The sequence below is a fragment of the Prunus persica genome, chromosome G7 (assembly GCF_000346465.2).
Source record: "Prunus persica cultivar Lovell chromosome G7, Prunus_persica_NCBIv2, whole genome shotgun sequence".
NCBI classification, from domain to species: domain Eukaryota; kingdom Viridiplantae; phylum Streptophyta; class Magnoliopsida; order Rosales; family Rosaceae; genus Prunus; species Prunus persica.
In genome coordinates this window covers 5,283,478-5,296,355 of record NC_034015.1, presented here as the reverse complement: position 1 = coordinate 5,296,355, position 12,878 = coordinate 5,283,478, and the positions used below count along the sequence as shown (strand labels likewise).

The following is a 12,878-nucleotide window of genomic DNA, read 5'->3' as shown; positions in this document are numbered from 1 at the left end:
GAAGTTAAGTTGAAACGCAGTTGCTCCAATCAAGTTTTGCAAAGGCAATATCTATAGGAGGAAATATGGCTACAGTTTTTCAGGATCCCAATATCTTTTCGGATCCCCATATTCTTTTTTTCTTTCCCAGATTCCAAAACTTCACGTGGCCTCCATTAATGTTTGTCGGCACTTTCGGCGTTTTCAAAGTATTATTTTCGTCAAAAGTCGATCTTGCTTTACGGATTTCACGGAGCTACTTTCTCAAAAGTATCCCGAGAATCTCGCAATTTTTCCTATGGTTAATTTGAAATTCACCGGTTCTACCTATTCATTGTATTTGTGTATAAATGTGTTACTAACGAAATTTTCTTTGCAGAAGACATCCAGTTTTCTCCATACCTAGTGATGCGATATCTACTTGTTTTTCTTATCAGTGAGCACTTAATATGCCCGAGAAGCAAGACTATCTCTGATCATCCATTCAGGAAGCGAGACTATCCCTGATCACGTTTTCGCCACATCAGGAAATTGTGAAGGCAACTTTATGCTCTAATCTCCGGAATTTCTTCTAGACTAGAAGAAATGTGAGCTGATTGTTTGCTCCCACCAGCTTCCTTCCTTGATTGCTGAGCTTGTTGTCTGCTTCCACCAGCTTCCTTCCCTGATTGCTTACCTTCTCTTGCAATCAATATCACAATTTTTTGCATGTTTTCTCTTTTTGTAACTCTCTGTTCATAAGAGATTTTATTTCTTTAGAATGAACATCTGAAGAAAGAATCCATGAAGTTTGTTTTTTGACAGAGAAAAGAGTTGTGATTTTACTCTTGCAGGATATAACTAGATCATCAAGCGCTACATTTACTGGGCCGATACAAGCTTGAATGATACTTGAGAAAAGTTTCTCCCACCTAAGGATGTAAGCAATACTTGTGTTATTTTATGCTTATATACTTATTTGATATTTTATTTTGAAAGGTAACCAAATGGGGAGATAAGTTTGTTCCAAAAGAATGGCTTGTATGTATCCATGAATTATTAGTGCAAATTTTACAGATTGTAAGTTGGATACATTGATAATACACTGCACAGATTAAAGTCCCATAAGAACAGAATATGGGTATAGCAGTGATCAATATGATGCACGCCTGTTGCATAGCAAATGATGTGGATTGAAGTCCCGAAAGGACAATCCTTTGACATGTCAATATTGATATTGTGCACGCCTAATGCTTAGTAAATTATATGGGTTAAAGTCCCATAATATGGGTTAAGGTCCCAGCAATTAATTGACATGAATGTATTAATCTGTGGCATGCCTTCAGCATGACAGATATATGGGTTCTAAATGTTCCAACTCCCTAAATAGAGATTATCCACGCCCTACTGCTAAATAACGCTCCATTGGAGGTTATAATCCACATTCTCACATAATAAAAGCCCCATGAAGTGGCTTGGGTACCCAAAAGCAAAGAAATGCTTATAATTGATGCATGCGCATGCAAATGAGAATGGTGGGATCATGAATTGATGAATGACAATTTTTGGTTTTGGAGTAGTTACTCAAATCATCAATGGGCTGTGTTGATTGGAACCACGTTCAATTATTATATGTCGACAATATTATTGGCCAAAATGGAATGAGGTAATTCCATTATAGATGAGAATGAACGTAAAAGAACAAACCCACAGTACGAACCCCAAAAGATGTTAATACTGAAATTTATACTTGGGTGTTCGGAATAGAAGGGAATATACCTACTTGTATGACACACTGTTTCTGGCAGAAACAAGGAATGTTGGGTTTTCTCCATATTTACAGATTCAATTGTGCCCCCCCTTATTACACAATTACGGAGACCAACATATTATCTTTAAGGGTTATTAAATGCACGGAGCATATCGCCAGAAGCGATTTCCTAAAGATATATAAATAGCTGGGTAAAAGCTATATAATGTGTCATAAAGTTTAATCCCTTTTAAACAAAATCCGTTGAGAGGATTGACATTGCATAAAGTAAGTCCCTAAAGGACATATGCTTGAAGCACAAAATTTGTACTCAATATTAATATGCATAAAATTACCTCAGTGAGTACATTGATTATAATGTGATTGCAACACATTAATATTTGTCTCGACTTAAAAATCGAGCATTATGCCAACGAGATTCTTGCTTATACTAAGAAAGTATTGAAGCATTTTTATGAGGATTATCCGTTGGACACTTTAAGGATTTTCCGGAAGTGTACCGTACATCGTATTTTCCAGATAGAGCTCAACTCCATCACCATCATTTTGGGATGATGTGAGGCATATTTGATGCTATCTCAGCATAACACCATATACGGGCATATTTTTTTTTTTTTAGTGAACTTACAAATAGCCCAAGTGTTATTAGATATGCGGACTCTGGAAATTTCTATGGTCGCATACTGGAAAAGCTAGTCATGAAGTTTTCAGGGGGAGATATTCATCAGGGGGAGCGTGGTTTTAATAAAGACCTCCATACACTGTACTCTTTTTCCTTCATCCAGGTTTTTATCCCACTGGATTTTTCCTGGTAAGGTTTTAACGAGGCAGTGTCGCTCAAGATTGACTCACAGAAGCAGTGTCAACTACGATATTCAGAAAGGTGATCAACTGTATAACTTAAAGATATTTTGCCAAGCATCAGGGGGAGCGTGCCATCAATAAAGATCTTCAAACACTGTACTCTTTTTTCTTCGTCCAGATTTTTATCCCACTGGGTTTTTCCTGGCAAGGTTTTAACGAGGCAGTGTCGCACGCGCGTCAATATACATAGAATTTTTATGTTACACATGATTATGTACTCTTTTTCCCTTTGACCAGTTTTTGTCCCACTGGGTTTTTACTGGCAAGGTTTTTAACGAGACATATTCCGTATCATTTGTGGTCTCCAAGGGGGAGTGTTGTAAATATTAAGGTGGAGCCCACCTCCAATGAAAGGAGTTTAGTCTATATAAGGGCTCACCCTTCTCTTTGTAACACACACACACATTTTCTGATATACTGAAGAATAAAAACATCAGATTTCTATGCTTGATCTATTCTAATTCCCTCTCTCCAATTCCTTTAGATTTATAACAGATTAAAATATATAATCCTTTGTTGAACAAAAACGGCTTATAAAATAAATCAAAATAATGTGGCAATCAAATCTGAATTTGTTGACTTTTTGTTGAGTGGATAGATAGGCCAAGCAAAATCATCAACGAATTTAAGTCTCGCCGACATGAATTGGCAGTCAGCTGCTCATTTGTTTGGTGGGGCCAAAACGCAACTTATTTTCCTTTGGGGTTTTGTTTATTTATTTAATACAAGCAACATCGAAGCCGGGAGGATCCAGCTTATTATTTACAGATGTAGGAATAAAATACTTTTAATCACTTAAATTATAAATTTTTTATTTTTTTTTATTTAGTTAATACTCTTATTAGTAAATACATATACGGTATATGTAAAACAATTCTGAAAACTTTGTTCAATATATAATGTTTTATTTGAAATTTTTTAATTTGTAGGCTTTTTTTCAATAATACACGAATTATAATTGCATTATTAAAAGATATGTGAATTTTCTTGTATTAAACGAAAAAATGTGCATGTATTTTTTAGATGGGCACACAAGATCAAGGGCACAACAAGGATGACTAGAATGCCAATAATAACAAACTACACTCAAGTCTCGAGAGAACAGTGGAATAGATAATAAAGAGGTGGACAGTATTTGGTCTAACAAATTCTTGTTAGTTGCAAGAGTCATCAAAAGATCTCTTCAATTAAAGCCATCAAAGAAGTTTTGGTATGACGAAAATTAGATAGCCTTCCTCCCCTAATACTTTTCAAAACCAGAAAGATCTCTTCAATTTAAGCTATCAACATGGTATATAACTTACTTAATGTAGTATAGTGGTTTGGAATATTTACTTTCTCAAGTAAGGTTTTGGGTTCGAGTCCTAACATCCATGTTGTGTGTGTGAGTTTAATATGTTATCGCCCCTTTCAATAGAAAAGGTCCTCAAAATAAATAAATAAACGAGATTCAAAATTTCAAATTTTGTTTTAATGTCCATAGTATCAATTTTATCATATTTTTGTAACTAGCTATTAACATATGTAATTAACCAAGCATGATCAATTTTAGCCCAAAAACAAATTAATAACCCCAATAACTCTCTTGAGCGACCAGCGAAGAAACACTAGGAGCCGCCGTCCCCTTTGGGGTTGGTAGCTTCCATCCCCCTCCCTTCTCTTCTCCTCCCTTTTGTTCCTCCCTCCCTCCCTCCCTCCTTGCCCCTGCTTTTATCTTGCTCCTTTTGGTTTTGGTTTTGTTTATTTTTCTTTTTTAGAGCAAGTCCAGCAATGGTTCAAAACTCGGGCTAGGGGGGGTTTGGGCAAAAAATGGAGGTCCAGCAGTTGGAAGCAGCACGGGCGAGGTGTGGGGTCCACGTGACTGGGCAGGCCCGAAGGCGATTTCGGCCCGAGCTTGGGCCCGAGGGCAAGACGTCATGGCTGACGCCAGGCTGGCGTCAGAGCCTGGCGTCAGCCCTCCCGCATTCGAATTTTTTTTACTGTGCACACGCCAACGTTAAAAAAAAATTCAAACGCAGCGCTACAGTAGCCGCCAACGGCTACTTGACACGTGACAGCCTCTGGTCGCTCCGATTCGATTTTTTTCTTCAATCCAACGGCAGCCAATTTTTCTGCAATAAAAAATTGAAAAAAATCGAATTTTTTTTAAAAAAATACACAAAAATTACTGAATTTTTTGTGTATAAATACCAACCAATACTCTTCACTTTTAACACCAAATCCTCATATATTTTCTTCTCCTTCTACTATTGTTCACTTTCTCCTCAAAATTTATTCACTTTCTATTCAATATTTTTTCACTTTGAAGTTGTATTTTTTTCTATCATATTATGGGTTCTTCTAATGAAAATGGAGGGGCATGGAGCATGATGGAAGATGTTAGCTTGTGTGAGGCTTGAGTCCAAGTTAGTCATTGTCCCGTAACGGGCAATGAGATTAAATTTTCTCATATGTGGAAAAAAATTCATCAAGCATTTTGTGAAAGGGCAATTGGTTCTACACGTACAGAAATAACATTATTCAGTAGGTGGAAAGTTCTTAATAAAGAGTTGGCGAAATGGAGAAATGCCTTAGCAAAAGCGATAGACAACCATCGAAGCGGAGAAAACCTTAGCAGTGAGGTAAATTATTTGTCATTTTCCTTCTATTAATTTCTATGTCATATTAATTTTTATTTAAATGTTTCTTGCAATTTATATATTTTGTTAATATGTCTCTAGTTTTTTTTTTTTATACATGTTGCATTTTTTTTAAATTTATTGAATTTGCTTTAGTTTTTTTTTTACATGTTGCATTGCCAATATTTTTAAAAGTTTCTTGCATTTCCATTTAATTTTTTTTTTATAGATTATGCAAGCTCAAATGTGGTTTGGTTCTACGGGGCAAGGGAAAAGAAGTTTCAACCATACCCATTGTTGGGAGGTGGTGAAGACTTGTAAGAGATTCCAAATTATTCCAACCGGTCCGACGGTAGTCTTGAACGAGACTCCACTTCATGAGACGCCGGCATCGGATTCACCTATGAATTCCCCAATGAGTCAAGACTCACCCATTGAAAAGGAGCCAAGGCCTATTGGGAGAAAGGCGGCGAAGGCGAATAGAGGGAGTAATTCTAGCAAGAATGCATCTAAATTTTTGGAGGAACTTTCAAAGCACCAAGCCATGAGAATTGAAATGGACTTGAAATAACAAGAGCACGATATGGCTATTCAAGTCGAATATGCAAAAGAAAGGGAGTATGTACGCAAAGAAAGGGAGTATGTACGCGAACAAAACATTGAAAAAAAAGATCGGGAAACCATGGCCATGGATACAAGCCATATGTCCCCTGAAACAAAACAATTTTGGAAGCTAGAACGAAGGGATGTTATGAGACGAAGACTTTTTCGTGACGGTGGACCTAGCAACACGGATTGGTTAAATGATGGAAACCATTAAAATAGTTTGTTTGCCTTTCATGTCTTAGTTTACTTGCCTTTGATTTCATTGTATTTTTTGTTTTGTTTAATTCATGTATTTTATTTTATTAGTTGTATTGCTTTTCTTTTAGTCAATAAAGAAAATATTCAACAAAAATCCTTTTTATTCAAAACATTCCATACATAAAAAACAACCACAACCAAAGCATAAAAAATAAACAACCTACAACCAAAGCATAAAAAATAAACAACCTACAACCAAAGCATAAAACATAAACAACCCACCCACAACAAAAAATAAACAACATACAACATAAACATAATAAATTAAAAACAACTTCTTCACTTCACTTTATTCACCTTCATTTCCTTCATTGCCTTTCACCGCCCATAAATGCTCCATCAAGTCAACTTGAAGGTGTTCATGAATATACGACGATTGCATCTCCGTGTAGCGATCAATCATACGGGGCATGAAACTACCGTCTCTAACCAACGGTTCATGCTGCACTGGTTCTCCATTTGGCACCACTGGTTTTTCATAAATTCGTGTTAGGGCCGTGTCCATGGGATTTGGTTCATACACGTCATCAGCATCGTAATCATATTCATCTTCCACAATCATGTTATGGAGGATGATACAAGTCATCATTATACTCCTAAGCACCTCCTCGTCAAATAGACGTGCCTGCCCCTGATAATAGCCCACCGAGCTTGAAGGATACCAAAGCACCTCTCAACATCTTTTCTGTACCCCTCTTGATAGCGAGCAAAAAAATTTTGCTTATGGGATCGGGGATGTGGAATTGTTTTCACAAATGTTGTCCACCTCGGGTAGATGCCATCAGCTAGATAATACCCGTTCTGGTAGATGGTATTATTAATTTCATATGTGATATTTGGGGCTTCACCTCTCAAAACATCATTGAACACCGGGGATTGACCTAGGACATTCAAATCGTTTTGAGATCCGGCAACTCCGAAGAAGGCGTGCCAAACCCATGTATCAAAACCAGCAACTGCTTCCAGGATGATACTTTTCTGTCCTTTTCTATTTCCGTAGTCCCCTTGCCAAGCAGTTGGACAATTTTTCCACTGCCAGTACATGCAGTCAATGCTACCAATCATGCCAGGAAATCCTCGAGACTCAGCTTTTTGGAGAAGCCTTTGCGGCGTAGGTCTGCGGAGGTAGTCTCTGGTGTACAGAGTTTCCACTACATCACAAAATCGCACCAAGCTCTCCAAAACAGTGGACTTCCCTATCCGAGCAATCTCATCCACCTGATCAGCAGATGACCCATACGCCAACATTCGTATCACAGCTGTGAACTTCTGCTCCGGAAGAAGTCCCAAATTTCCAGCATAATTTCTCTTTTGAACAAAATATTCATCATAATTGCAAATATCATGCATGATTTTATTGAACAAATGGGGTTGCATTCTATATCTCCCTCGAAAATGAACATCAGAGTACAGAGATTGTGGGATAAAATAATCTTCCATAAGATTCTTACCTCGGGAATGTCTATGTCTGTCCACATTTGGGCGAAGGCCTTCTCGTGAACCACGGCGACCCTGGTTTTCTTCCTCCAGCAAAGCAACTGCTATGCCAAGTTGCTCATCTAGTTCGCTCTGCGCCCTTTTGCTTGCAGCTCGTCTACGCATTCTTTCTCTAGTTTCTCGCTCTTGCCTCTCCAAAACCTCTTCCATGTCTGCCATTGAGAATGGAGAATGAAATCTAAAATTTGAGAAATGAAAATGTAGAGAAGAACTGGTGTGGGAGGTATGAGCTGAACCTCTGGTTTTATAGAAAAATGTACACAGATAGATATGACACGCGGCGCAATCTTAGAGGGTGAAAATCTTATCTGAAATTTGAAATTCAAATGAAATTTCAAATTTCAAATTTATCTGAAATTTGAATTTCGAAATGTATATAAAATTTGACATTTTGAATTTATCTGAAATTTGAATTTTGAAATGTATCTGAAATTTGAAATTTATCTGAAATTTATCTGAAATTTGAAACCGAAAATCTTATCCGATATGAATAGTATTGACACGTAGGAACCCAAAAATCTTGTCCGAAAATATTATCCAAATTAATTGTTTAAGTAAACAAAGTTGTGAAAAAAATAAAAAAATGAATAGTATTTACCATGGCAAGCCTAAACTGCTGGAAACACATTTTGCTGGAGGGGGCTAGGGCAGCCACTATTCACGTGAATAGTAGCTGCCCTAGGGCTCCCCTTGCCATGGCAAGGGGCAACTGGTGGAAATGCTCTTAGAGACTTGGTTGTGGCTAGCTCTAATTCCGTTGATTTTTACAACAAAGCGTGTGGCAGATGATGGAGGTGAGTTAGAACAAGAAGCTTCATGTCTAGGGGTTTATTCCCTGTCGAATTTTCAGTATTCTCTCGTACCTTGTTAGACCATGATATTCTTCTCCCCTCTTGGCATATCTGGTCGTCTCTGTTATGGATCTGGATGGCTTTGGTTGTGCATCATTTGTAGAGCAAAGTGTTGATGTTTCTTTAGTTGGTGTTGAGTCCAGATACTATGAGTTGTTTGGTTTTCTCTTGTAATTCTCATAAATTTTGCTGGGTGGTCTAGTTTCTCTGGGAGACTCATGCCGATTAGCGGCCAGGTTTTGTCCTCGATGTAACTGACTTGATATATGACAACTTAGACTGTAAATAAGGGATTTTTAGACAAGTTCTTTGCGATTTATTCTTTCCAGATCGTTTCAACCCTAGAGCTAACTCTGGTCAATGAGGACGCTTTACCCATGTCCGTCATATCGCTAATTGAGATGGCTCTCTATGTACTGTTTCAATTGATCTAATAAAATACTATCGCTTGTTTGGTAAATAAATAAAGAATTAATAACGTATGGGTAATAATATGATTGGACCCAAGAACAAATTAATAACCAACGCATGCAAGATCAACTGAGATAATTAATAGCAAAGAAGATTGATTTACTAGATAGATAGAACAGAAAATTGAACAATTGAACACAAATCAATCGACCGATCCAGAACAGAACAACAAGGCATGGAAATGTCACATGACTACTTGCAAACAATCACTCGACCTTTCAATAATATCTACTTGGTAGCATGAACCTTCCCCCCACCAATAAAATTGAACTTGGACAAAGACAAGTGTGGTTTTAAGACTCATCATCTTCCCTCAATACACAAAGTAACACACAAAGATCTGTCATCCACATATCCACATATCCACTCTAAATTAGGTTTTACCTCTACATTCACATATCCTCCATCACTTCCTCCTCGTCCTCGTATTCACCTTCCTCATCGGCAGTCGCATCCTGGTATTGCTGATACTCAGAGACGAGATCATTCATGTTGCTCTCTGCTTCAGTGAATTCCATTTCGTCCATTCCTTCGCCAGTGTACCAGTGCAAGAAGGCCTTCCTCCTGAACATGGCAGTAAATTGTTCACTCACACGCCTAAACATTTCCTGGATGGAGGTCGAATTCCCGATGAATGTGGATGCCATGGATAGCCCTCTGGGTGGAATGTCACAAACGCTTGATTTCACATTGTTTGGTATCCACTCAACAAAGTAGGAAGAGTTCTTGTTCTGAACATTTATCATTTGTTCGTCCACCTCTTTAGTGCTCATCTTGCCCCTGAACATGGCTGAGACAGTGAGGTACCGACCATGCCTGGGATCAGCAGCGCACATCATGTTCTTGGAATCCCACATCTGCTGGGTCAATTCTGGGACTGTTAGAGCTCGGTATTGCTGGGATCCACGGGAGGTCAGAGGGGCAAATCCAACCATGAAGAAGTGGAGACGAGGAAATGGGATCAAGTTGACAGCAAGTTTTCGGAGGTCAGAGTTGAGTTGACCAGGGAAGCGAAGGCAGCAAGTGACCCCACTCATGGTTGCAGAGATCAAGTGGTTCAGGTCACCAACTGCAGCAAAGTAATGCAACGAGATAAGCTAACATTTTAAGAATCAATAGAGCTATTTATTACAAAGTGGGTATGAAAATAACTAAAATATGCCGAAAATAAACTAGATTAATCCAAAAGAAAATTTCCATCAGAATCCAAAATCAGCATGAAGCTTTCCACATGCAGATTAGTAAACAGCAAAAATCATTTATCCACAATAATCCATCATCAATAAAAAAAAAATTCAACCAGGACAAAGATGTTGCACTCAGGGGCAAGATCACTGTCAATGTTCAACCCCAAGCAATGCATTTACAGATATCAATATATTTTAAGGATCAGAAAATGTGGTGAGCTAGAAGTAAGCTTACATAGCTTAAAGGCATTCTACAAAGCAAATTGGACATGCAACCTAATTCATGATTGCATACAACATGGTCCCACATCAGCTGGAATGGTATGCATGACAACTCAAACAAACAACATTGTTTAACAACCAGTAAAGTGGATATGTAACCTAATTCATGTGTGTCCTGTCACTCTTGCTTCTACAAGTAGCAACAAGAACCACCAAACAAGTGATGTAACAATAAATATGCTAACACATTAACTGTAAGCTTGGAGCCCAGCATGTCACATGCAGCCTGACAAATCAGCAAGAAAACATCTTAATTGGGACCAGATATTTAGATCAGGATATAACTGAAATAAAGTACATTTCACAAACGTGAAAGAAAAATTAATGAAGTGATAAATCAGGATGCCGTAATTGTTAAGAATATATTTTACCCGGGAAAGCATACCAGAGTAGAACACTAATTCGCATCAGATACAAAATTGTCTATGAACATATTTATAGATTCGTAGAGATGCAAACTTTCACTAAATAGATAAAGTACACAAGCAAATAATTTAAAGGAATAGATGCAGATAATGACAGTAAAAGCTTCGTGCTACTTACAACTAGGAGTAGTCAACTTGAGAGTCCTGAAGCAGATATCATATAATGCTTCATTATCCAACACCATACACTCATCTGCATTCTCCACAAGCTGATGCACAGAAAGGGTAGCATTGTATGGCTCAACAACTGTATCAGAGACCTTTGGTGAAGGGAAAACAGAGAATGTTAGCATCATCCTGTCAGGGTACTCCTCCCTAATCTTCGAGATCAACAAGGTTCCCATTCCAGAACCAGTTCCTCCACCCAAGGAGTGGCAAACTTGAAAACCTACACAAAAGCAGGATTTCTTATGAGATATGACCAGCGTATCATATTCCTGATAAAATTTTGTGCAAATTTTCCTTCAACTTCAATGGATCATGAAATGCTAATCTCATCTTCTACAATTCAAAATGACATTCCAGCTTTTTCTGTAAATTCATATAATTACAAAGAGATCAGTCACTCAAAACCATTCTAACCATTTAAACTGCCTGAAACCTTCAAAAGAAGGAAAATCCAATAAACAATAAACAATAAACAAATTATTTTTTTTTTAAAGGAAAAGGTCTGCTTGCTACTTCGCCAATTTTGATTAATGTAACGTTAGTTTGATTATCATCTCAGTTGCAACTTTGACAGCAGATCATGGCTCAAGAGTTGCAACTTTGATCAATAAAAATAAAAAATAAAAAAAGCTAATCATCACACACATTTAACATACCTCATACTTATACAAACAAACAACACCAAACAGCACACCAAAACACTATACCTTGAAGACAGTCACAGTTCTCAGCCTCCTTTCTCACAACATCAAGAACGGCATCAATAAGCTCTGCACCTTCAGTGTAGTGTCCCTTTGCCCAGTTGTTACCAGCACCAGACTGTCCGAAAACAAAGTTATCAGGCCTGAAGATCTGGCCATACGGACCAGTGCGAACACTGTCCATGGTCCCAGGTTCCAAGTCCATGAGCACAGCACGAGGAACAAACCGCCCACATGATGCTTCGTTGTAGTAGACATTGACACGCTCCAGCTGCACATCCTTGGTACCGACGTACCTACCAGTTGGATCTATGCCGTGCTCATCGCACACAACCTCCCAGAACTTGGAGCCAATCTGGTTGCCACATTGACCGCCCTGAACGTGAAGGATCTCTCTCATTTTTTCACTTTCCTGAAATTCACAGCACAATCAGAATTGAAAATCGAAAAAATTGCTAAAGTAGGATGTGATATGAAAGCGAAAGTACGGAATTCAGTGGAATATCAATGAGAGTAACAATCTACAAGAGATCATATCACCTTAATAAGCAGAACACTACTAAATCCCTAACCATGAATTACAAAGTGATGCGATGCAAAAAATTTGCCGAACAAACTGAATTTAGCATTATTTTAAGCTATCAAGAGTTCATATCCAAATTTTCTGCGCAATTCCACTATATATCTATATATACAGCAAAAATTTCATAAGAAATGTGAATTTCTCTCATAATTGACATTGTTCGTGCACTTTCTGCATATCTTATACTAAACCAGAGTAAATTACATGCCATACGTCAAAAAAAAAAAAAAACAATTAAAAGAAATAAACGGAGATTAGAACCGTATCATAGAACTGAAATGCAATTCAAAAACATCATGATTCGATATATCAGAAGCAAAATAAAGATGCAATTCATCCGAAAACACAGTAATTACACATTCAGTGAAACTCAATCAAATCGAAGTCAATGAAATTCAAAATTTGAGGCCTCAGAGAGTGAGAGATTACCAGTGACTTTGACCAAGAAAATGTGAGATCTGATAGAAAAACAAGGTTGAAATGAGAGATTTGAGCGGAGAAGATGAACACTACAGAGGTTTATATACGCAAGTGAGGGCGAAGAGTGAGAGCGAAGAGTTAGATCTGGCGGTCTCTGTTGCTTCCCTCCATATTCATCCTAGAGCCTTTGGATGCCGTAGGATTCTAGGCTTGAACGG

General features: G+C 37.8%; 1 protein-coding gene across 1 annotated transcript; it reads right to left on the bottom strand.

Moving 5' to 3' along the window:
- Positions 8,965-12,878, bottom strand: LOC18769827 (tubulin beta-5 chain). The gene is made up of 4 exons (XM_020568282.1): positions 12,670-12,878; positions 11,664-12,069; positions 10,907-11,176; positions 8,965-9,963 (listed from the first exon to the last, which is right to left on the bottom strand). Exons 2-4 carry the CDS (start codon positions 12,055-12,057, stop codon positions 9,287-9,289), a joined length of 1,341 nt encoding a protein of 446 aa, XP_020423871.1. The 5' UTR covers positions 12,058-12,069; positions 12,670-12,878; the 3' UTR covers positions 8,965-9,286.

What these genes read in the sequence shown, in the direction of transcription:
- LOC18769827 (XM_020568282.1), bottom strand. Translation starts at nt 12,057, where the DNA reads ATGAGAGAGATCCTTCACGTTCAGGGCGGTCAATGTGGCAACCAGATT. An exon ending in GAACTGTGACTGTCTTCAAG is followed by an intron (nt 11,177 to 11,663) that starts GTATAGTGTTTT and finishes GCTTTTGTGTAG; the next exon opens with GTTTTCAAGTTTGCCACTCC. An exon ending in CAAGTTGACTACTCCTAGTT is followed by an intron (nt 9,964 to 10,906) that starts GTAAGTAGCACG and finishes ACTTTGCTGCAG; the next exon opens with TTGGTGACCTGAACCACTTG.